The sequence below is a fragment of the Alosa pseudoharengus genome, unplaced genomic scaffold (assembly GCF_046254945.1).
Source record: "Alosa pseudoharengus isolate Yale_2024_CS ecotype anadromous, Long Island Sound unplaced genomic scaffold, YU_APseudo_1.1 YU_APseudo_1.1_scf_9, whole genome shotgun sequence".
In the NCBI taxonomy this organism is placed as follows: Eukaryota; Metazoa; Chordata; class Actinopteri; order Clupeiformes; family Clupeidae; genus Alosa; species Alosa pseudoharengus.
In genome coordinates, this window is record NW_027468881.1 from 29352696 (window position 1) to 29379897 (window position 27202).

At 40.4% G+C, this 27202-nt stretch overlaps 1 protein-coding gene across 4 annotated transcripts in view; it reads right to left on the minus strand.

Moving 5' to 3' along the window:
• The window catches only part of LOC143114243 (uncharacterized), a 38025-nt gene extending 17603 nt beyond the window's left edge, over positions 1-20422 (minus strand). Inside the window, exons 1-3 of one of the 4 annotated variants that reach the window (XM_076275758.1) lie at positions 20351-20422; positions 13073-13230; positions 3429-3624 (exon numbers count right to left, since the gene is read on the minus strand). In XM_076275758.1, coding sequence (XP_076131873.1) covers positions 3429-3624; positions 13073-13230; positions 20351-20363 — 367 coding nt within the window. In that variant the 5' untranslated portion in view covers positions 20364-20422. Of the gene's footprint in view, positions 1-3428; positions 3631-13048; positions 13231-20350 lie in introns of all 4 variants that reach the window. The other 3 variants (XM_076275757.1, XM_076275756.1, XM_076275755.1) reach the window with 3 other exon arrangements.
• Between the last annotated feature and the right edge of the window lie 6780 nt (positions 20423-27202).

Consider the following 27202-nt stretch of genomic DNA (forward strand, 5'->3'; position numbering starts at 1 on the left):
ATATTTTTATTTGTTTTTAACATTTTCTGGGATTCTAACTGAACAAACTGATTGTCAGTCAATGTTCCAACCAATTGGATTTTGTTGTTGAGTGGCGTGGTGTATCTTGGGCAGTTCAGTGGTTTCAGTGTTGCTAGCTTAGCACGCTAGTAAACCATAGGCAGAGAATGGGATTCCCGCTAGCATGTTAGCTATCTTTGTATGCTAAGCTAAGCGAAAATATGAACAAACAAATCATATTGCTTATTACGAAACAAAATGTTAATGTCTGTACATGAAACAGTAGGAATTACCAAAAATTTCCAGTTAATTCCTGTAAATTCCCATTAATTCCCATAATTTCCTTTAATTCCATGAAAGTTTCCAATTTGGAATATTTCCAAAATTCCCCAGCTTAACTTCCCATGGAAAGTTTCCGGTAAGTTTCCGGAAATTTACCGGAAATTTTCCGCCCCTTTGCAACCCTAGCTACAACAAGGTAGGCAAAATTGTGGTGCTTAAAACCTTAGCGCAGCTGGAATAATGAAAGAGGCTGATGTTAAAGCGCATGCGATGTTTAAGACATACACAACGGTAAACTGGAACAAAACTAAAGGTAACTTTAGCCTTTATAGGGCTGTATAAAGTTGTCCAAATTAATAGGTCATAATTAGGTGTTGTTGTTGTAAAGATATTGCATGTAGATGTTGTACTATATAGGCTACTAAATTTTTAGGTCACCAATGCACGAACAAAACCGGGAAATGGACAAATATTATCAAGGCTTTGAATGTTTCCGTCTGTGCACGGGGGTGTCTGTAGATTGGTGTGCAACACATTCATTCATGCAGGCCTGTGGTCATGCATACGCCCTTAAAATAGCATCTGCATTTGCGCCACAGACTTTAGAACAGGGAGTTCCTGGTCTGTGGCGGAATTGTTTTCTGAAACTGCAAAATATCAACAGTGAACGTTTGCGCCGGAACACGCCCCGTCTTTTCGCTGAACCGCCCCAGTGGGCGCAATTGAATTCCCTAATTTACAGGCACGTACCTGTGGAGGGAAAATTCCAATATGCGCTGACTGCAAAATAGGAAAGACAAAAGCGCGAGTATACAAAGTCAATTGCGCTGGGACGCACGATAGAGCCCTATATGTACACTAAACACACACTATACGCACATTAAAGAGACATTACACACACACACTAAACACACACTATGCGCTCACTAAACGCACACTATACACACATTAAAGAGACATTACACACACACTAAACGCACACTATACGCACACTAAACGCACGCTAAGCGCACACTATACACACACTAAACGCACACTATACGCACACTAAACGCACACTATAAGCACACTAAGCGCACACTATAAGCACACTATGCACTCACTATATGCACACTAAACGCACACTATAAGCACACTATACGCACACGTAAAATGTTAAGTGAGAATAAATAGATAAAAAACAAGACAAGACAAAAAAAAAACATTCAGACATAAAGGTATTTTCTCCAATGTTTCCTTAGCTTAGAGAGGTACCTCAGGCAGCTCCTATGATTAACTACAGCTTCAACTAGATGTACCGCAGAGCGGTACAAAATATGACCGCCGCCCAGTCCAGCACATTTTTTCCACAAAAAAAGAAATCACGCTGAAAGGCCTATATGATTCTAACTGTCTCACTAAATTGCATTATCCACACTCAATTCTCACTGGTATCTGCTAGACGAGTACCAAAACAAGTACCAAAACATGATTAGTTCATAGATTTCACATGTAAAATTCATTTTATACAACCCCACCTCCATCTTGCCTGTTTATAATTCTGAGAAATTCTTGATTGTTTGTGTTATGTTTATGTTGTGTGTGTGAGTGTGTGTGTGTGTGGGTGTGTGGGTGTGTGTGCGTGCTTGTGTTTGTGCCTGCGTATGTGCCTGTGCATGCAAGCGTACATATGTCTACTGTGTGAGTATGTGTCATACGTATGATTACTGTGAATGTATGTGTGTGTGTGTGTGTATCTGTGCACATGTGTGCACATGAAATGGGTTAACATGACCCCTGGAGGCAAACATACGGAAAAAAATGGTCATCCTAGGCCCTACAGTTCTCAAGATATTCACAGAGAACTGTGTCTGCCCTACCCTCCTTTCGGGGGGTCCAGTCCAGCGGGGGGGCTACAGATCAAAACGAAAAATGACGGTTCCATGCTATCCATGTGGGGGTACATGCCCACCAAGTTTCGTGTACCCCAGTCTTTCAGTGTCCCAGGAATCCTTGTTGGTGTATGTCACTAAATGTACACATAAATTATTTTATTGTAAGGCCCCCCATGAACAAAAGTACACAAAACTTGGCATGCATTCGGAGGGTGTCATAATGATCCTACACTTTTAATTTCGTGCAGTTTTGACCTTGTCAGCCAGAGATATTGTGATGAAAACACCTAATTTTTTGCTTTTTAATTTTTAACTAGGTGGCGCTATACATGAAATAAGTGGTAATGGGATGGGTTGACTTGCCCCCTTAAGACCAACATACATAAAAAAGATGGACCTCCTAGGCCCTGCGGTTCTCGAGATATTCACAGAAAACTGTCTCCGGCCACCTACAGGCCAGTTGGTGTATAGTAACATAAATACATTTATTGTGTGGCCCCCCATGAACGGAATTCCACAAAACTTGGCGTGCAAACAGAGGGTGTCATAATGATCATACACTTCCAATTTCGTGCAGTTTTGACTATGTTAGGTCACAGATACCTTCAATTACAACACCTCATTTTTACTTTTTTGTGTTTAACTAGGTGGCGCTATACATGAAATGAGTGGTTATGGAATGGGTTGACATGGCCCCTTGAGATCAACATACAAAAAAAAATATTCCTCCTAATCCCCACGGTTTTCGAGATATTCACAGAAAACTGTGTCTGCCCTACCCTCCTTTCGGGGGGTGCAGTCCAGCGGGGGGGCTACAGATCAAAACGAAAAACGATGGTTCCATGCTATCCATATGGGGTTACATGCCCACCAAGTTTCGTCTACCCCGGTCTTTCAGTGTCCCGGGAATCATTGACAGAAATTTGGACATGCGAAAAAAAAAAAAAAAAATCTGACTAAACCTATAATCCTTTATTATGACCGCTTCGCTGCGCGGCGGTCATAATAAAGGACACTAGGACACACTAAACACACACTACACCACTTGGCTACACAGTATGTACCAGTCACGGAGAGGCTTACTGAGGCATGTACCAACTACAGACTGTTACAAGATTAAACTACCAATCACATGCAGGGAAATGCACAAATACAAATAACATGGAAGCTGCTGTATCTACCAATCACAGAGAGGGGAAGTGGTGTGACGACCAGAGAGGGAAGGACCCTGGTCTTCCTACCAATCAGAGAGAGGGATATTGCTACACCTACCATTCACAGAGAGCGAGACGGATGATTCGAGGTTGTGCCCCCCGAGATTTGCCCTCAGGAGGCACTCGTAGATGCCTGAGTCATTGGGTGTGACCCGGGGCAGGATCAACTGCCCCTCTCCTCCGAGGGCAGCCTGACGGTGGTAACTATACAGTGTGGTGTTATCCGCCCTCGACCTCAGGATACCCGTCCGGTTCTGCAGCTCCGAACACAAAACACAGAACTCACTAGAACATCAAATACAGAGCAGAGAAACGTTATCCACATCATTACAGAACCCCCCACACACTCACTCACACACACATACACATAGACAAGCACAGACATGCGCACAGCTGTGATTTACTTCCTTCAGTTACAACACTCTTTTAAGAAAGGGGCTTTCTTAAACAGGCTTCTTGTTAAAGTTTCTGTTATCCTATGTGAAGAAGAGGATGTTCTGCTTCAGTCCTCATGTATGCGGCTAGCTTCTAAAACAGTGGTGTTCATCATTGGTTTCAGAATAAAACCAAAAACACCCCAAACAAAGAGCACATAAACATGGAAACTGTGATATATTGCTAACAGTAAAGCCATGTTGACCAATCAGTAGCCTGAAATAAGAGATAAGTGATTACTGAGGGGAATATGTACAGGCCACTGCCATTTAAAAGTTTGGGGTCACAAATGTCCATTCACTCCATAATAGACAGAATACCAGCTGAGATCAGTTGCATTGTTTTTTTGATCAGGGCAGCAGTTTTCAGGTTACATTATGTGCTTACAGTACATAATTGCAAGAGTTATCCAATGTTTTCTCAGTTAGCCTTTTAAAATGATATCAGATAAGTAAACAGAATGTGCCTTTGGAAGATTGGATGAATGGTTGCTGAAGATTAAAGATTAAAGATCAGCCATTTCTTTCTACAACAGTCATTTACAATATTAATGATGAAAACAAGGACATTTCGGAGTGACTCCAAACTTTTGAACGGTAGTGTATGTGCGTTAGAGAGCACAAGGTAAACAGTGACCTGGCCAGTTCTCATGGAGCACATCCTGAGTCTTTACAGTAAATAACCTAGAATGTACTACACTCACAGACCATCACAGAATCTGTGCATGCCATGCTTTCCAACCGTGATTTGTGGTGGCCACAATAGTGAATACAAACTTGGTATTCAATCATGGGCACAGTTGAATGGCATCATGGAACCACCAACTGATATTAAAATGAATCAAAGGTTTAGCAATCAGGAGATAGAAATACTGTACACGCTAATGGGTAACACTCCATAATAAGGTGCAATAATAAATAGCAAACTAGTAATTACCTAACCCTTTGTTAATATTTGTTAATTGTTACTAACATATCTATTTGGCACAAGTTAATAGTTTTTTCATCATCAATTAAATATTTGTTGTTGCATAAAATCTGTATGTTAATGTTTTAGTAAATCTATTAACTAATATTGTATTAATATGTGTTAATAGTTAACTAAATGTATTTTTGGCACTATAATTAACAGTTATTTCTTACATCATTTAAATGTTAAATGTTTATTTACAAACTATATGTTAATAGAAAAGTTAATGACTTATTATTATTTAACTAATTGATATTAAACTGTGCTTCTGCCTATCCCAATATGAACCACTCCCCATAGGATCCTTACAATAGATAGACAGATAGATACTTTATTGATCCCGAAGGAGAAATTCAAGAAAAAAACACGGAGCTACCTTGACATGACGCCACTCTTGTCGGCGCCAGAAACGCTTGCAATAAAGTTGGTTAAGCTATATTAGTAGTATATAGCTAAGCGTGGGGCCCCTTATAATAAAGTTGGTTGAGCTTAATTAATATATTAGTAATATATAACTATCAGTATGGGGGGCCCTTATAATAAAGTTGGTTAAGCTTAATTAATATATTAGTAATATATAACTATCAGTATGGGGGACCCTTATAATAAAGTTGGTTAAGCTTTATTAATATATTAGTAATATATAACTATTAGTCAGACAGTGAAGGGACTGAGACCAAAACTGGCTTATCACTTTTATTCCTTTAGGAAAAGTTCAAACAAAACATGCCTTCAGACACTGGCATACATAAAACAGCATCTGCACAAGCAAAATAAAAAGTAGTTGAATGGGCTATATTACATGCATGATTCCTATACCATCACTGTCAGCCCTACTAGCAAGGGAGACGTGCGACATGGAATGTTCAGGTGCACAGAACGAGTTTATTAATATTCTGAGACTCATGAAACACTCACAGACGTAGACCATACGGAGGTAATGCATAAACATAATGCTAAACTAAATGTACATTCATTTCCTGCTAGACTGAATTGCACTTTCCATGAGCACTAAGCTAAACTACACTGAATGCATGGAAAGTTGCTAGCGGAGTTTACAGCTAGTCACGTTAGACTCGTGTGTATGAACTCGTGGTCATAATGAAAACATTAATAAACGTTCTCTAAGTTGCTAAAATTGCTACCAAATCCTAACAATACATGTAAAATAATATAATACAGGTGGTATATCGAAGTTTTTAACGAAAACAACATTTTACAGTTACAAAATTAAAACAAAGTGGAGAGTGCTTTATACAGTCAACCTACCCAATGCAAAGCATACCGCTTCTGATCAGCTATGGCAACAATGCAAGGACAAAATGCAGCAGAGCTGCAGTATACCGTTTCTCCAAAGGGGGCTCCAAAACACCAATCTTTAAAAAGCTGCTTAATTACGGCGAAAATCACATACAAACACTAAACTATATTTCTAACTCTGTTACACCCCTCCCCCGAATTTCACCAAATTCAAGCAGCAACCAAATAGTACTTCCAAAGGCAAAGAGTACACTACTTTCAAACACTAGACAGGGTCACCAACTACAGGACAGCCAACCACAAAAATATCCAATAAGGATGAAGTGGAAGAAGAGGTGTGCAAACTCTCAAACAACCAACCACTGGCAGTAGGGTGCCTTATGCACCCCACAAGACCATAAAGCCATAAACCATAAATTCCATAAATTCTCCACAAAGCTAATCAGAAAAGCTAGATAAATAATAATATGTCATTAACTTTTATATTAGTATACAGTTTGTAAATAAACAGTTAACATTTAAATGATGTAAGAAATAACTGTTAATTAGTGCCAAAAAGACATTTAGTTAACTATTAACAAATATTAATACAATATTTGTTAATAGATTTGTTAAAATATTAACATACAGATTTTATGCAAACAACTAATATTGAATTAATGATGAAAAAACTATTAACTTGTGCCAAATAGATATTTTAGTAACAATTAACAAAGGGTTAGGTAATTACTAGTTTGCTATTTATTATGGCACCTTATTATGGAGTGTTACCAGCTAAGGCAGTATTTAGTCCTCGGTTGAAGCCTGTTGAAAGAAATACATTTCAAGCCCACTGCACCTTGTGAGAGGAAATGGTTAAGTTGTGAACGTTTAGGATTGAAGGAGATGGTTAGTTTATGAATATGTAGAAGCAGGTGGTTAGATTATGAATGTTTAGAATAGAAGGAGGTGGTTAGATTATAAATATTTGGGATAGAGGTATAGAAATGAGGCCCTATTATACACATGTAGTCAATTCAGTTATTTTTTTCCAATTTCTCATCATGTTTTGTGCGATGCCGGAAGAATGACTGTACCATTCGGATCTTTGTGGTTGGCTGTTTCGGGGCCGTTAATATATGCTACAGTTCGAGTAGGGCTGCACGATTATGACCAAAATGATAATCACGATTATTTTGATCAATATTGAGATCACGATTATTTATCACGATTATTAATTCATTTTACTGACAAAAATATTTTTTCCCTAAACATATTGGACTTGCTATCTGGCTCACCCAAATTCTTCCCCTCATATTTACTCCCCTAAATTACTGCAAATATAGATTTGACTGTGACTTCCAAACTTCCAAACAACTTCCAAACAAATGTTTTGTGCGTGCTACTTTGTTAATATTTGGGAAAACGCCCACCGGGAATACTCCCAACGCTCCCCATTAGGCACTTAACCCTTAGAACCCGATTGACGCAAAGTGCGTCAAAAAACACACCCCTTCTTCTCTGTTACATTGCTCCGGAACGGTTCATCGCAGCGAGATGAAACCTTTATTGCACGACAGAGCAGAAGCGGGGCTTTCCAACGAGACTACACACTTGTCTGTACGATCAAGTATGAAAATTTAAAAAAATCATGAAATTAAATCAAATTGCATCATATTTACAGTCTATACTTCTCTGCGTTCACCTGCACACACATTACTCTAGTTTGAATTACTCGCGAACCCGTGATCGCATCGATATGGCAAGCATATCAGATGAAAGAGGAGGCACAGGGCTATCCATTGGTACCATGTTTATCGATCCTTCGGGCTTATAAAACCAGACGAAGTGACTGCAAAATAATAACGTCATGTACACAAACCAACGCTGCACACTCATTACTCTCGTTTGAATTACTCGCGGACCCGTGATCGCATAGATATGCCACGCATGTCAGATGAAAGAGGAGACTCAGATCTATCATTTGATACCAAGTACATCCTTCTGGGTTATAAAACAGACGAAGTGACAGCAAAATAATAACTTCATATAGCTGGACTTACCCCACGTTTTTGTCTGTTCTTGTGGCAAAGCATGTTTATAATCCAATGCTATCATGTGTTTCTCTATGGCAAAGCATGTTCATATTCCGGTTTTGAGATCCTAGCAAATTCCTGCATGGCATCCAATTCAAGGCTCACATTGCATCCCAATTTGTTCAACAAATAAACACCTTTTTTGCCTTTACTTTGTTCAAGGCAATGCAGTAAAAAGTTGAGAATTATTATGACAGCATACACACAGGCACGCAGGCTAACACATAACCTCAGGTCAAGTCAGGTCAGATCAGTTCGTGTCACAGATATGGAGCTCAGAAAGGTCACTATAAAAAATGGCATTTATTTCCGTAAATCACACAGCAAATATTTCTGTAAATTGCTCAGCCCCAGAGTATCCCTCCAACATGGCAATTATATTGCCCGATTCAGGACAGTCTGCCCTACAACCACATGAAATGCATGTAGAGCTGTGAGCTTGCTGTGGTGAGATACATGTCAAAATATAAGAATTTTTATAATACACTTTTTATATTTTAATTCTTTAAAAATCAAAATAAAATCAATGCTAGTATTAATACATGAAATGATGGCAGATCTGAATAGCCTAGACTCTCCTGAAAAAAACAATATATAATATATGTGTGTGGCACTTACAATGACCAGAATAAATCCTTATGAATAAAGGTAGTGAAAATGCCCTAAAAACAGCTTAGGGTTCTAAGGGTTAAGCTCTGCTTCGTGTTCATGAGTTTACTGTAATCGTTAGTCCAGGGGTGTCCAAACTTTTTGACTGAAGGGCCACATTGGGTTTTGAAAATTGGCCAGCGGGCCACACACAAATAATAATAATAATAATAATAATAATAATAATAATAATAATAATGTTTTGTATTATTTAAATGACAATAATTTTGTTGTAGAAAATTAATTTCTTAAGAAATACTGTTAATTTGATGCTGTTTAATTCATTTATAAATGGTGCACTGTCACTTTAAGACTCTTTGCCAGCTCCAAAAAATATAGCCTGTGGCTAGTGCTGTGCCTATGGCTGTGCCCTCTCACAGTTTAAAAATGGTCAGTAGTGGGAACTACTGTTGCCATCGCCCTCTCTCCCACGCTCAAGTGCGTCCCCAATTAAATGGACTAGCATAACGTAGTTAGATCTGCTGCAATGGAGATACTATGTATCTCGATGTGACAAGCTGTTTTGACATTGACATTGTAAACGCTCTCTAAGAAGAGTGTAAAGCAGTTTGCAGTAGCCTAAAGTTAACCACAACGTCGTCTATCGTTGGAAAAAAATATCGAGCGGCCTATGATAAACTAATAAATGCTCGGCGGGCCGGATTAAAGTGCATGGTGCATGGCCGCAGTTTGGACACCCCTGGTTTAGTCATTCGTTGATATGTAAAACACTGACGTGTAGGCTACATTTTCATTATTGTTCACTCGTTTTGAGTAGGCTGTGTCTTGAAACGCATATGCATTGTAGGTTGCACATGTAGCTTATAAAATACATGAATCAAATTCACGGATCCCGTCGTTAGCTCAACTCTTATTACAATATAGGCTATCGGAGGAAGCAAACAAGGACTAAAAGTTAACGTGATAAAAAAGGCATGTGTGGTTTATGTCATGTGATGTGTTTCACGGTATGAGTTGAGAGCCCTGCGCTTTGCTTATATTTTTGGTTAACTTAACTTGCCTGAAATCCGAAATATTTTCGAACAATGGATGATCCGCTTCGAGGGACAAGCGCTTGGCCTTCTGCTGTGCCACACATTTGATTTTTGATCGTCGTTTATTGTATAGTCTAACTAGCCTACTAATAGTTAACATAATGTCACTAGTCCACAGTGCATCAGGCTGAGCAGTGCAGGGAACAGCTGTCATTGGTAGGCTGCATGCAGGCACATGGTCAGACAGGTTTAAGGAGCGCTTGATTTGTTTTGTAGCGGAGCGTTCTATGGGTTGCCAGGTTGGTTCTATGGGTAGAGCACGCATTTGAAATATCGCTCGATCACGCAAATTTGATCGTGGGAAGCCAAAATTGTGATCGTGATTAAAATTCGATTAATTGTGCAGCCCTAAGTTCGAGCCCCAGAAACCTGACAACAATTTTCCAGCGTGGGTTCAGACACTGGCCTATAGAGCATGTGCCGTCAGGACCCTGAGGTTCGGAAACCCCCTCCATGAGAAAATCAGGTTCAAAGAGGCGAGACCTTCCTCAGGAAATGAAGTTTAGACAGGACAGACCATCAGGTTCTGAGAGGAAAGACCTTCCTAAAGCCTTCAACATACTCGCCACTCCCGACCGGTAGCGCGACAATGTGACGTCACGGGAGCGCCGTAACCATTTATACTCGCGCGTGGTGGTCGCGACACAGTTGCAATATTCTCCTGAATTGGCATTGACCTCAATGGCAGTAAAAACTATCCTCTGTGATGATACTTCAGACTTCGGTTGCTGCTATTCACAACTACCATCATTACCATCTAGTTTCCAAAGTGTGTGCAGCTAGATAGATAGATACTTTATTTATCCCGAGGGAAATTTTAGCTAGCTGGCTGGTGCCGAGAGATGAGTTTGTGTAGCCTAATTTCCTAAGGTGGAAAGAGAGTTTTTTCGGGTCTTAGATATCCTTTGGTTGAAAATACATATCTTTGTTACCTTTTGCTGGATAATTGGCATGTCCCTGGGTCCTAGTTCTTTCATCTTAATTCCCTGTGTTACATCTCTCTCTGGTATAACCTATTCAGCAAACTATTTAAGTTGGTAACCTAGCCAGGTTAATTTCCCTCTCTTCTCAAACTGACTATTCAAACATCATGTTTATTTAAGATGTGGGCTAGGGTATAGGAAATGCCTGAATGTGGTTGATGTTTGTATAGAGGCACGCATGCTCCCTGATCTTGGCTTCAAGCTCATCCTGCTTGTCGCGCGCATCTGAAAAAAAATCTCTTGTGCACGACCTGCCTGCGCGAGGCTGAAATTTCTCGTGCGACAGAGGAAATGACGCAATTTTGACGTCACATTGTCGCACTACCGGTCGGGAGTGGCGAGTATGTAGTACCCCTAAGACCTTTCCCAGGTTCAGAGAGGAGAGAACTTCCTAAGACCTTTCCCAGGTTCAGAGAGGAGAGACCATACTAAGCAAATCAGGTTCGGGGAGCCTTCAGAGTTACAGTGATGGCCACTCAAACACAGAGGTCCTGCTGATGGCCACTCATACACACAGGTCCAGCTGATGATGACCTGTCCTCTTGATACAGAGTGGGGATGAGATGAGGACTGCAGGGAAACACCTGGTGCACAGGTGAGAAATAAGCGCAAGGGGTGCAGATCATAACGCTATTTGCATGCAGCCTCTCTCCTCGGTCCTCCGGCTCGCGCCATGGAAACCGTTCAAAGCTCGATGTCATTGAGGATGTTTCATCTGTCTAACTGCCACCAGAGGAGGACAGGGAGAGAGGAGGAAGGGCCCATACATGAGGAACGAGGAGAGAGGAGGAAGGGCCCAAACGCAAGGAACGAGGAGAGGTGCAACCTGCGTGGAACAGTTTTCAGTCGGAATGTGCGATCATTTGGCCCAAGCTGCCGAGGTGAAAAGTTCCCTCCCATTGAATTCCTGCATGCCTGTCAACTTTCGATTTCAAAAAAAGTTCATAGCGATATACGACCAACAATAAATACCCAGAAAAGATTTGCATATGCCTGAATTATCATCAACTACCATGACAACTTTAACAAAAAGTTGATGCCTGTTTTTTAAGGCGTTATATTACCAATATTACCTCATTTTCAGGGTCAAGAACCAGTTATACTCCGTGTTCATATAATACATTTAGGGAATTCAATATTCTCTGCAATTTCCACAGATTTAGACACAAAGTAGACTAATCCAGACATGAAGACACAAAGTAGACTCATTTAATAATTTACTGTAAAATGTGTGCGACGTCTTAGCATGCTGTTTTAGGCTCGGTTTAGCACAGACTACAGATTCCATCAATTATTTCAACCTTGCTCCAGATTTAATTACGTAGGCTACTTGATGTCTGAATCTGTGAATATGGCAGAGAATGCAACCATGCCTTTCATTTGAACTAACTTTTGTTGCAGCCTAGGCTACTGTAAATAAATAATATGCTATACTTTTGTTGTAAAGAAATAATATGCTAAAGAATGCTGTAAAGAAATAATACTTTTGGTTCTAGTACTGAGGTCTGAGTAATTGTGATATTTCCATTTAGCATTTTGCAAGATAATGATAATGAATAGGTCTAATGAAATTATGCTTATGCCTGTGTGTACATTAAATAACTGTAACTAATGGCTAGGCTAACAGTATGTGTCGCCTATTTCATTATGCTTAATATTGTTTTGATTTGATTGATCGTAATGTTTAATTCTGTAGTCTATTTAACAATGATCTGTTTATCATAAGAGTTGATGCTGCCTCATCATCAGTATAACTGGCATATTTTAAAAGTGGTGCATTAGTGATCAGGACATCTCATTTCTCATATATGTATCATTTCATCTGATTTCTCATATATGTCTCTCCTTGATTCCTCCATCATCCTTACATTCCTTTATTAATAGACCTCTGAAGTCTACAAAAAGGAACCAAAGCTGTCATCTTTGCCCATAGAAGGAGATCCGGAAGTTAATTGAAGCTAACTACCTATGCCAAGTTGCATTGTAAAAATCAGAGTTTGCTGCCTTAACGTACTGAGGATCACAGTATCCACTCGAAGACAGAGGACAAAAGTGTGTAGAATGAACGTCTGCATTTGGTTGTCCCCACAAGAGTTTAACAGTGCAATAATTAAAAATCCCCATGTTATTTTCCCACCTATCTCCTTATATAGGCAAAGATGGTAGCTTTTTTTTGTATAGGCAAACTTCAGAGGTCTATTAGGCTGAGGGAGAAGGAGTGTAGGGATGACAGAAGGATGGACAAGCACTTACAGAAGCAGGAGTGAGAGGTGGTACCTTGTACCAGGTGAGCGAGCGGAACTTTGGGCCGACACGCCCTGCCTCACAAGGCAGGCTGACGTTAGAGTAGCACTCTATATCTTTAATCTCCGTTAGAGCCTCCGAGGATCCACTTAGACACACCGCCATCAGGAGCAGCAGAGCCGCAACATCACCTACAACACAACAATCACATGATCGTCCAATCAGACGAGGTCTGCAACACACACAGCAATCATATAATCATGTGATGATCACATGAACATGCTGGCCTGCATACATCAGCTTATAGAATACACAGCCCTCCACACAGCTTATAGAATACACATAGGCCTACGTACACCATCTTACAGAATACATGTAGCCCTGCATGCACTAACTTATAGTACATCCTGCATACACCACCAGCTAGAGTACATGTTTGCCTGCATACATCTCCCAATAGAGTATGTGTTGAGAGCATCAGTGACAAAATAAGTTTGATTACTTTGTTTTCAATTAAAATTATCAAACTGGATGCAGCGTAAAACAGTGTGACGTAAAATGATGGAGCGCGATGTTGCTCCCCGGCCCAGAATAACGTAGGACCGGCCCTGCATTTATCTTAACTGAGCCAATCTAACCACAGCCACGTTGGAACTGGAACGTTCTGATTCCACAGCTACACTAGCGGAAGCATACCGTAGATATATTTATCTATGCTTCCGCTCTTATATATATATATATATATATATATATACAGTCTATGCTTCCGCTAGTGTAGCTGTGCAATCAGAACCAAACCCGATTTGCCTTATTCACCCGGCGGCCAGAACGAGGCTAAAGGGTACACTTGCCATTACACCTCAGTCCAGCAGATGGTGGTAATGCACTCTGTTTGCAAACTGCCAAAAAAAAGCTCACTGAAAAAGAAGAAGGGTTCGGGCCTCCAGGGGGAGCAAGTAGGATGTAGACGTGTTCTGCTTTGGCTCCTCAGGAATGTGATTTTATACATATTTTATTGCACTTTTTCAACCATCATTGCCAATAGGGTTTTATTTCATACTCAAACCTGATACCTTGTTTATATTTATGGACATTCTCCAATGGCTGGTCGAGGGAAATCCGAAGCTAAATCTGCTAAGAGCAGCAAAAAGAAGAAGGGTTCGCTGGCCTGTTCTTCTTCTTCTTCAGTGAGTTTTTTTGTCAGTTTGCAAACGGAGTGCATTACCTCGACCATCTGCTGGACTTAGGTGTAATGGCAAGTGTACCCTGTAAGGCAAATTGAATAAGGCGAATTGATGCATCTCCTTGTCTACTGTGACAAGTGACCTGAATGTGGTGATTTTCAGCCAAGGCCAGAATGAGGTCAACCTCCCAACTGTCTGTTTCCCCCAGTGTGTGGACTAGATGTGGAAAACCCCAGAGCACATTCAGGCCATGGTGTGCTGTACAGACACACATACAGTGTGTGTGTGTGTGCATGTGAGGCTACATTTGGTTGCATTGGCTTGTTTAAACTGGTGAATTTTACACTTTATGTGTCTTTTCCAAATTCCAAATGTATGTGTCTTGTTTTTAATTTGTCTTACCGTCATGCTAGTTGATGGTTTTTAATCTTGCAGCATATTCGTATTTTGTTTTTAATTTGTCATACCGTCATGCTAGTTGATGGTTTTTAATCATGCAGCATATTCGTATTTTGTTTTTCCTGACATGTTCTTAGCACTATTGCTACAGTGTTTCCTGTTTATCATCACCTCTATCAGGTAGAGCCCCACTGTGCTGTGCAGGGCATTACTGTTGTTCTTGATCGTTTTGATGCCTGTGTCTACTCTGACATCACATTCTCAAAACAGTTAACACCCGTGTCTGAACAAAAGCACTCTGGCCAAAAGGCTGTTACTCTCTCAAAACACTAAAAACATGCAGCAAAAGCAAATGTTACCTTCAAACAACACATCCTGTCGTCAAATCACTGTGTGATTTCAATCAAAAGCGTGTGAAAAATGTGTGAACCCAATGAAAATGTGTGAACACATTCGCTAGAGATAACGTCTGCTGTGCAAAGAAAGTGTTCATGATGACCAAGTGGATCCCAGGTTTCTTACAGTTTTTCTCGATCGTTTTGATACCTGTGTCAACTCTGACATCACATTCTCAAAACAGTTAACACCCGTGTCTGAACAAAAGCACTCTGGACAAAATGACACATTTTGCTTGCAAAAGGCTGTTACTCTCTCAAAACACTTACAGTAAAACATGCAGCAAAAACAAATCTTGCCTTCAAACACTACAACTCTTTAATCAATCATTAAACACTGGACAACAAAATGAAAAATCTAGTTCTCAAAATGAGTATTTTTGCTATGTCTGTTCCATTATTTTCTAATTTTTCTGGTATCAGAAAAAAACTGTAAAAAGACAAAATGTAGCCTACTGAATAAAAATATAATTTATTCATTCCTCCCAAGATGTAACTGTCATTGACATGTAAGACATACAGCAAACACCTAGCAAGATACTGTAAATTTCATTGAACTACAACTTTCATCGAAATAGACCTACAGTAAACACCTTTTGTACTGTTTTCTCCACCAAATAGGCAACACAGTACTTTGTCTAAATGTGCATTAGATCCATACTTGCAAATAGCAACACAGAACAGATATCTCTTATGTATAATGAATGATTGCTGATTGAAGAATTATGCAAAGGAGTTTCACACAGGTGTATCAGAGATTCAGACTTATGCAAGGAATCTATACCACCTGTAAAAAGATGTTTTCCTTTTGTTTAGCATGGGGAAACCAATAGAGTTTGGGGCTTTTGAATGACACCTGTGTTAACTGTTTTGCAAAAGGGTGTGAGAAATGTGTGAACCCAATGAAAATGTGTGAACACATTCGCAAGAGATTTCTTCTGCTGTGCAAAGAAAGTAGTCAAGAAAAACAGTAAGCAGGTCAAAGCAATCGAGAAAAACTGTAAGGTGTGAGGTCTGTGTGTGTGTGTGTGTGTGTGTGTGTGTGAGAGAGAGAGAGAGTCTGTATGAGGATTGTGTGTGTGCCTGTGAGAGTTAAATTTCATTGAACTATAATTTGTCATTTTTCATCTAAATACTGTAGACCTACAGTAAATACCTTTTGTACTGTTTACTTCACCAAATAGGCAATAGGCAAATAGGCAGGGTTCTGTTCTTGGGCCCCTCCGCTTTCTCATATACATCCTCCCTCTTGGCCAGATTATTCGCAGCCACGGTCTCAACTTCCACAGCTATGCAGATGACATCCAACTTTATCTTACCACTCCCTCTCCCTCTGACCTCCCACCACGCTCCCCCACTGACTGCCTCTTTGACTTAAAATTATGGATGCAAAACAGTTCTCTCAAGCTCAACACAAACAAAACCGAAATTCTACTGATTGGCCCTAAAAGCATCCTCACCAAATCTCCCCGTCTCACTCTCAACATTGATGGCTCACCTGTCCACTCTACCCCTATTAAAAGCCTTGGCATTCAGCTTGACTCCACCCTTAGCTTTGATCCTCATATCAAATCACTCACTAAGACTGCTTTTTTTCACCTCTGTAACATTGCCCGCCTCCGACCCTTCCTCTCTGCTAGTGATGCACAGACTTTGGTTCACTCTTTTATTATGTCCCGTCTAGATTACTGCAACTCACTTTTCCTTGGTTTCCCCACTAAAACCCTTCAAAGACTACAATATATTGGCCCCAGCCATGGCGCAACTGGCTGGGGCACCTGCACCGTACGCCCGTGGTCCTTTCCGGATTCCACCCTGACTCTCCCATTTGCTTCCTGTCACTCTCCACTGTCCTGTTGCATTAAAGGCATAAAAAGCCCAAAAATATATACTTTAAAAAAAAAAAAAAAAAAACTACAATATATTCAAAACTCTGCAGCCAGGCTCCTCACACATACCAGACGATCAGCACACATCAACCCCAATTCTCCACCAGTTCCGTCCCGGATCAAATACAAAGTACTACTACTCACCTTCAAAGCCCTCCATAACCTTGCTCCCCCCTACACCTGCGACCTCCTGACCCCTTACACTCCTTCCCGCTTACTCAGATCCTCTGACCAAAACCTCCTGGCTCTCCCCCGCTCCAGACTCTCCACCCTGGGTGGCAGGTCCTTCAGTGCCTTGGCCCCCAAACTCTGGAACTCCCTCCCCCAACCTCTTTGTCTGTTCTTCTCTTCCTTTCTTCAAAGCACATATCAAGACCTTTCTGTTTAATGATCACTTCTCCTCCACACCCAACACATAGGTCCATACAGATAACTTGTCTTTGTTGTATTGTTTTGTTTGTTTGTTATTGTGTTTCCTTGCCTTCCTGCTACTGTTTGTAAAGCGACCTTGGGTTTGAGAAAGGCACTATATAAAATAAACTTATTATTATTATTATTATTATTATTAATACAGTACTTTGTCTAAATGTGCATTAGATCCATACTTGCAAATAGCAACACAGAACAGACATGGCATCTCTTATGGATAATGAATGATTGCTGAATGAAGAATTGTGCAAAGGAGTTTCACACAGGTGTATCAGAGAATCAGGAATCTCTACCACCTGTGAAAAGTAGGGCTGTCAAAATAACTGATTAATTTTGATTAATTAATTTGAGAAAAAATAACTTAAAAAAAAAATTAGTGCAGATTAATTGATTCCGTATGACCTTTGACCCCGAGCCGTTCTAGTCAGTAAAAATTAGACTGTAAAATGAAGGAGAGAGAAGAAAACGTGCTGCCTGGATCATTGATTGGAACATTAAAACGGCCTGATGGTGTTGATAAAAATAAAGTGTTGAAAATAAAGTCCTCTGCAATGTCTGCAGCAAGGAATTTGCATATCACCGGAGTTCATCAACTCTATAGTCGCACATCAATGCAAAGAAATAAGTGTTGACATTGAGGGGAGTGTTAATTTATTTTCATTGTGTCCCCTAGGTTATAACTGTGGCCTGAAATGGCTTGTGAAAAAAAACTTCTTCCCGAAGCACTTTTGAATTTATTTCCTCAGCATATTAGGTCATATCATAGATTATTATGGCAATTATTTGAACAGTGAAAATAATAATAAAAGAGTTTTTGAACTTTAATGTCACTAATGCTGACTATTCAATGATTCATTTGAATTTAAATATTTAAAATACTTTCACAGCAAAAAATATATATGCGATTAATTTAGATTAATTAATCACAGAGTATGTAATTAATTAGATTAATTTTTTAACTAGCCCTAGTGAAAATATGTTTTTCCTTTTGTTTAGCACGGGAATACCAATCGAGTTTTTGAATGACATCTGTGTTAACTGTTTTGCAAAAGGGTGTGAAAAATGTCTGAACCCAATGAAAATGTGTAAACACATTTGCAAGAGATGACTTCTGTGTCATGAAGACCAAGTGGATCCCAGTTTCTTTATACCAGGTCAAAGCAATCGAGAAAAACTGTAATGTAAGAAAATATTGAAGAATGAGACGAAAGATGTTTGAGAGAAATTTGGTGATGATTGATCATTGTTTGGGGAATATAAGTTACATTTATCTCTTGTTAAACGTTTTAAAATGTCCCCTCATTCTATGGAACTGAAAGCAGGACATACACAAACAATGATCTCTGTGTGTGTGTGCATGCCTGTGTGTGTCTCCAGCTTTTCTAGGGTATTTTGAAGATTAACCAACCTCTGAGGAACAAGGACTACTCAAATAAAAAAAGCTTGATGCTGTTTTAAGCCCCCACCGTCGAATTTAAGACAGCGCTGCGACCGTCGACTTCAAGACATCTAACCCTAACCCTAACCCTAACCTTAAACCTAACCCTAACCCTAGTGCCTTCCATGCAGCACTGCCTGGAAAATGACATTGGGGGCTTAAAACACCAAAACACCCACCTAAAACCAAACTGAGCTCATACATGAGGGGCCCACCTGTCAAACGCTATAAGACTGACATACACACAGCCCACCTATCAAACGCTATAAGACTGATATACACATACACACAGCCCACCTATCAAACGCTATAAGACTGATATACACACACAGCCCACCTATCAAACGCTATAAGACTGATATACACACAGCCCACTTGTCAAACGCTATAAGACTGATATACACACACAGCCCAAACACTATAAGACTGATATACACACACACACAACCCACCTGTTAAAAAGCTATAAGACACACAGCCCACCTATTAAACACTATAAGACCGATGTACATAGAGCCCACCTATCAAACGCTACCACCACTCAAGTGCTCAAGAACACAGTAATGTCTTTGTTATTAGAAAATGACTTACGCACGTCATTTAGAAAGTATAGTATTAAAGGCTCATTTGCAAAAAAAAATAAACACACACAATACTGAATATTAAACCAACAGTAGCCTACAAATGTATCACTTTTTGATAGATTTATTTATTTATCTATTTATTTATTTCTATGGCTACTAGTTGGTAGCCTATTTAATTCAAATGAATGCTACAGTCTGAATGTTATATTCAGTCTGACTGTAGATGCTATCTTGAGCTATGTAGTTCTGTGGTCTGGGGCAGAGAACCACCATGAACATGTGAAAAAAGTTTTTGAAGAGCAACATTACCAAAATAACCACCAAAAGATAACTGCAAGCAAACCTGTCAGCGCCAGCATACGTGTAGATCACTGATGCTTTGAGAGTTGTTGGGAGCAAAATGGCCTTTATTGGCATACATTGGCATAGACTACAAATAAGAATTCAGTGAAGGCCTTGACCACATTGCATATTGAATATAAATATTTCGATCACCACATTAAAATCATTGGTAATTAGACAATCATGATTCATAACTTGTGCCTGCAAATGTTTATATGAGATTAATCCCAACAAAAAATTTCGCTGGACAATGAAGTTGCTGGCAGAAGGTAGCCTAAAGTAGTCAGCAAGCTATAGGCTAGTTAAGGATGTTAACTATAGATAGAGATGTAAAGGTATATATGTTCAAACCATTAATGCTGCTTGACAATTGATTCTGCAGATGTATGCTGAAAATGAATGTATTCATTACTCTGATGTAAAAGTATCAGAGTTTAACCCAATTTAATGAGGATGAAACATCCTAATAAGACGATTGTTAGACATAATCAGAAGAACAGCAAAATTGAAACGACCTGCTATTTGTGACTGAATGCAAACGATTTAAAATTTGACAGCCTTAAAAAGTTTGTTATCACTCTGGATCCAGTCAGCAGCTAAATTAACTAACCTATGTGATGATGAAGACACAGTTGTTTATGGTAAACTCACCGCAAGCGCTCATTGTCAATGCAGCCCACTGTCGATACACATACGCTGTCGCCTAGCACCCCTATAAGTGAATCGCTCTTATAGACGGTATATGAAAGCTGCCAGGCCACATCCACATCCTTCCTACCGTTGGTCTGGAGACGATGTACAGGGTTGACTCGAAGTGGCGACATCTCGTGGTCAGATTGCAGGATTACAGTTTTGACAACCTACCTTAACAACTACCTTAATGTGTACTGTTTCAGAAGTTACCTGAGTAGGCAAATCTTGCATGGTACACCCAGTGCCAACCAAAGCTGAGATTTCTTGCACTTCTTCATGAATTGTGAGGTAGGCTATTTTTTATACGTATGACTTGTGATGTTTAGTGGTAATATGCTGGCATGACTATGGACTTATACATTTATATTTTACTTTTATATTTTGTAATATTACTTACATATCACTTCATTTGCAAGTGTTGCCACATGCACTGGATTTCCCGGGATTGTTCTCTTTTTTGAGTGACTGTCCCGGATAATTAATAATATTTCCCTGGACACGAATTGTCTAGCCTGGCTAACGTCAGACCTCATCTGGGAACTAGACATTCATTTTCTCGTATTTGAAACGTGGTTTACGAATGCCCAGAGCCGTGTATTGGGCGCTACGAATGTCTATCAAATGCGTCGTCATCGTCTTGCAGCCCTCCCTCCGTTCTGTGATTGGTTCCTTCGTTGAGGTGAAAACGAAGTGCATAGACCTCTCCAGACTAAGTCCCGCCTCCGTAACTTCCGTATCCATCCAACTTCCGGGTGTCGATTGTCTATGGGAAATAACATGGCGTTTCGAAATATCATACCGGTAAAACATCTGTAGGTAGCGAAGTAGAAAAAGTAGAAAAACGACCGAAGGTTGGATGGATACGGAAGTTAGGAGGCGGGACTTATTCTGGAGAGGTCTATAGAGTGTCCCAGTGACTTCCGTTTTACTTCCGCTACAAGGGACCTATCTTTCAAAAAAATATGAACGGGAGTTAATAAATGGAGAGATAACAATTATTTTTTGGTCCAGTTTGAATTGTGCCACGAATTTCACATATGATGTGTGTGAATTTAAAAGATAATTTTTCACGTCAAGAAAGTACTGTTGTTCGATAGACTTCGAACTAACTAGAGAAAGTTATGTTGGTTTTGTGCGAATCCGCTCAGTGGACTACATCTCTCATCTCGAACGATGTAGGCTACGTCACCAACGTAATGAAACGATAAGATTAGCTGTTATGCTAGTTAACGGTTGCATCTTGCTGCCTGCTATGTCACTTAACAGTATCTAATGTACAGTCTATGGACGAATACAACTTACCTGATGTGTTTAATCCTCTGACTCATGGTATTTTCATCGGCAAGGAAAGCCCAATTAAGACCTGTTGCTGGTATGCTTACAATCTAGTGTGGCTGTGAATGAGCTAACGTCACTAGCGCGACTGATGGGTTTGTAGTCGTTGGAATTACGATCTTTCACAATGTTGTAATTCAATAGTTACGAAACAAACTGCAAATGTCTTTACATGAAAAATTGTCTTTAAAATTGACAAACACCATATGGGTAATTCAAGTCACAAGTCAACCGGGACCAGAAAATCATTTCTTTTTCGCCATAGACTGGCAAGATAGGTCCCATGGAGGCAAATGAAAGTGACGTCACTGGGACACTCTATACATACAGTCGGATAAGACGTTCGGAAAGGTTATCGCCCCCCATGAGGGGGAAAGAATGGTAACATCACACAATGGAAGTCAATGGGCGAACTCGCTAGCAGTTAGACTTTATACATTCGTTTTACATTCAGGTGGAGTTCTGCTTGTTTCTGAACACAATAATTGTGGAATTCTGTTTACTTAACTGCCCAGTGTATGCTAACAACTTAATTCACCCTCGATTGCCCAATGTTGATGACACATTTCTCTGGAAGCTATATTCAATGGTAGCATCATTAGGTTGCTAACTGGCTAACTTTATATCGTCAGTGTAACATAACCAACTGGTACACATTACTTGTTAAAACTATTCCCACGGCCATTGTAGGGAATGTGCATTCATGTGAGAATAAATTCAGATGCAACTTATGAGTATGTGATGTTACGGCAAAAGGCTTAGTTTGCTAAACCGAGCTACACAGTCCGGCCATTGAAAGCAGTTCTACAATGAGTACACTCGAGACAGTTCTGGCCGTTTAACTAGAATTAGCAAAATGAGGGAACTTAACGTTACCCTTAGACTACGTTTACATGAAGCAGGGTATTTTCCTAAACGAATATCTGGCCATCTACGTTTGCAAATAAAACTGCATTTACACAAGACCGTTTATTTTTAAAATGTGTTTACACGACATGTACATACATGCTGTCATGAGCACGCCAAACCACAGTGGCAGTCTAACGATAAGCACAAGCTCACATTAACCAATCAGAACCCTGAAAAGTCGCACGTGAGAACATGTAAATGTAAACATTGGTCACACATTTGGTGTACTTCTGTCGCATACTGTGACGTTGGCTGCCCAAAACTCCGTTTACCACAGTTTAGAACCAAACGCATAAACGGAGTTTTCCAAAAAAAAAACACTTTGGCCGGAGTTTTTTTGGATAACCGTTTTACGGGGCGAATTCTCTGTTTGCGTCTAAATGAAAGGCTCAAACGTAGGGAAATGTCTTCGTTTATAAAAATACACATGCTCGTGTAAACAGGGTCTTAACCTCCTTGACACACAACTCTCAGTTCTAACGTGTTTGTGCCGTTTAGTGATGTTTGCTAAAAGATTTAATATTTTTATAGGTGCTTTCTGTACTCAAGCCGGTGCACCTTCATTAGATTACATGCAATCGAAATGAATATTTTCCCTCTTGGGGGCGTTTCAGCCACGGTTTTTGCCCATATCAGGAGATCCGGCTGTTGCATTGCAAGTTAGCTCTGGGGTAGTAAAAATCAAAGTGTGCCGTCTTAACATACTGAAAATCACAGTATCCACTCAATGGCAGAGGACTAAAGTGTGTAGAGCGAAACGTCTGCATTTTTGATTCCTTCATCCCCTTGAGAGTTTAACAGGTGTGAATTCAAAACCCCTGTGTTATTTTCCCATCTCAAGATACCAAATGGGCAAAGATGGTAGCTTTTTTGTAGACAAACTTCAGAGGACTATGGAGGATTCTCTGAGTGCTGTGCCTCATTAGAAAGTCTCTGGTGAAGGTAGCTCTGGTGTTGATAACCAGCCTCTGACCCCATATTTGGCCTCCCTGGTACACTGCCCTCTGAACATGCTCCTTTAGTGCACACTTTAATGGAGGGATTACATTACATTTAGCAGACACTGTTGTCCAAAGTGATTTACATATGTCAACAGTGTTGTGCCAGTTCACAGCTTTTCTGAACTAATTCAAGTTCAGTTCATACATGCTCAAAGTGAACAGTTCACGTTCAAAGTTCACAATTTGAATTCTGAACTAGTTCAAAGTTCAGTTCATTTTACTTTTTTCGTGAGATATTCAAATAAATACTTTTTTTCACACTACGAGCTAGAAATCACAATACGTTCTTTGAAGCTGCTCATTGTAGACATTTGCTCATGACACTGCAATTGTGGGTTTCTTACCAGGTGAAGAAACTTGCAGCAGTACAGACAAGGTAGACCAGTTCTATACTTAGTGCAATGAAATCCAGCCCTCCGCGCTCTCGTCGTTGCCTGCTACGCAGCGTTGCCTGCTACGCGGCGTTGCTATGCCTACCCCACTCTGCTGCAATTCATCACGGGTAACGTTGTGCAGAAGCCAGTAAGCTATTCAACTATTCTCAGCCGGACACTACGTTGCCCGCAATGCATTGCGCACACAGGGCCAGATGTACTAACGCTTTTGCGCCCACTTCAGGCGTATTTGTTTCGCAACGTGCGTGTAAAATCATTGCGAGGTATGTACCATAGACATATACACTAGATGTCGCCTTGACTACTGCTGTTCATTGGAACGAATGCGTCAATCGAGACGCCATCTTGCTTCAGTGATCCACTCCTCTATAATGCATTAGCGTCAATCTGGGCAAAGATCTAGCGAAAATAAAATCACCATAAATCGTCAAAATGTCAAGCAATTATCTAGTTTTTTGGGTTGTTCCAACTGACAGGCATGTATTTATGGTTGAGTCTAGAGAAAACTAAGCTTAAGACGATAATAAAGATACATTTTACCCGTCTAGCCCCATAGACTCCCATTCATTCTGCACTAGCTAGCGGCGGCCCCTAGAGGAACAATGAGTAAACTGCAACCAGGTTCGATACAATGAAAGTAAACAGGCTCTTCTAGACAGGCTCTGGTTGAGGCCACATACCCCTCGTCTCGTTTACTCATGTAAGTTGTAATCTCACCAGAAGTTGCTGTAGATCTGTAGAACATTTACCTCTGCTACTACGCCAGTCGTTACTTTTATAATCATGGGTCAGTGCAATGGGCAAACGAGATGTAGCTGAATTCATAAATGACAAAGCCATGAGAAAGGTGATTTTCTTACGTTTCAACAACAAAGAAGCCGATCTGCCATCATTGTGAGAAGTTCCCAAATTTGTCGCTAATCGCTAAAAAGGTTTTCTATCGCTGGGGATGGCCAAACGTCGCTAAATAGGTAACGCTGACAATACAGGAGAACTAGTTTAGCGCTTCAGATCCCTGTACAAAGATGGCGGCGGTGTTGACGCATGCTGAGAAGCAGAAGGCGACATCTAGTGTATATATCTATGGGTATGTACAAACAGGCCGCAATGATGTAAAAAAGCGCAAACTGCCTGTCGCGGGAGCTGAAAGTGGCAGATTGTCATGTCATGCATATGCATTCATGGGAGGATCCAGGGGAAAGTGGGAGTTTAGCGTAAAAAGATGGGAGGGGAAGAGTAAAGAGCGCCTAATTATGTATTCCACGGTATGTACAAAGACTGCTCCTGAAAGCGAACGTCTATTCTGCGCCTAAATACTGCGCCTTGTAAAAGCAGGTGTTAATCCAAATTGGAAGTTCAGTGCTTCAATAAGAGAACCTTTCAAAGACAACAGAATCGCTATTTAGAGCATCAGTTTTGCAAGTCTTTGTAGGCTACTATCAAAAGCAACATTAACTTTTGTTGGCCTTTCGAATGTCTTACTTTCACTTTCACGTCATTCATTTAAACTTTCCTACTTGCTAGATTTGACCAATCTTCCATAGCCTACGTTCACAGGTAGTTTGAGTAGAACTACTGATCTTCATTATCTCCCTGCTCGTTGACATCTTATCATCTATGGTATTATTTCATGATCGCTAAATGTTTGATTCTTTTTAATGTTGTCATCAGGTAACTTCATTCAACTGCGCTTGTAGGCTCTGCCATTCAGTTGTGGACGTTCGTAAATTGCGTTTATGGGCGGAGAGAGGCAGAGAAAGGCGCAGTTTACACCAAGGATTGAACGATTGATAAATACGACGGAAACTTGGGTCTGTCAGCGTTCGCAGTCGGTTTGTCCATGGCGCTGATAACGTTACGTTCGCAAATGTACGTACATCTGGCCCACAATGTCAAAACCATTTCTGTCTGGTGATACATGATTTAAGCGGCATCAGTGAGAATAGAGGGAGGAACTTTCTCTCGTTGCGTTTCAAAAGAGAAAACAGATGTCACTCAGTTTTCAATGAAAAACAAATTCCAACATTCATTTACAGTGATGTCTGCCATTCATGACACATAATGTGAACTAATTCACGTTCAAGTTCTTTATTAAAAAATGTGTTGCGTTCAGTTCAACGTTCACGAAAAAATGAGCGTGTTCAATGAACGCGTTCTTTTGAACTCGTTCACGCACAACACTGTATATACTGTCAACTATATATACAAGGGATTCCATTGCCCTGGAGCAATTTAGGGTTAAGTGCCCTGCTCAAGGGCACAACAGTGGAAGCCGGGAATTGAACCCACAACTTTCAGGCTATACCGCATGCGAGCCCAGCGCCTGAACCGCTACATTACCACGTCTTCTTGCTTGGACTATTTCTGTGAATGTGCTGGTTCGGTCATACAGCAGGATAATAAACCTTTCTATCGTGGCCATTACCTCTTTGAAATGTCATGTGGGGCGGAAGACAGTTTTACAGGGCGTTTGTAATCTCTGGAAAAACAGCCAGTGCAGTCTTTTTCCCATGTCCAGCAAAGCTTGATACAATGTCACAGTCAGTCAAAGCATGCAACACTGGAAGAACACATGCTCTCTCAGGCCTAAGACCAGCTGAAATTTCATGGGCTGCTAGGTATTGAAAACTCTTCCCAGTGCCAAATGCCAACCAAAGCTCATCCTCTGGCTTTAGACCCTCAGCTGCTGCCACAGCCAGAACCACAACATCAGTATCAACAGTTTGGAACATATTCTGGTGACCATTTCTTACTGTATGGGCCACATGTAATAACATGCAGCTATCAGCTTCCTCATGTGTGCATGGAAAAATTGAGGACAGTTCTGGTAGGAGTGTCTGGCTGAGAACTTCTTTATCAGCTGTGACAACAAATTGTTTATCCTCCTGCACAAAACCAAACCATTTCAGCAGAGCATCTGAGAGGAAGGTGAACAACTCAGTCTTATCGCGATCGACTCTGAGAAAGTTCTGCCAATTTAGTTCCTGGGAATGGCTGCAGCACCTACCACACATCTCTGTACCCCTTTCCCACATTCTGATCTTGTCATTTCCTTCAAAGAGTCAGACAAGTAGCTATCCCACAACAGATCAAACCTGGTCACATTTTTAAGTTTGGCCAAAGGGATTACATTACACCATCTCCTTTGATGCAAGCGTTCATTTGTTCAT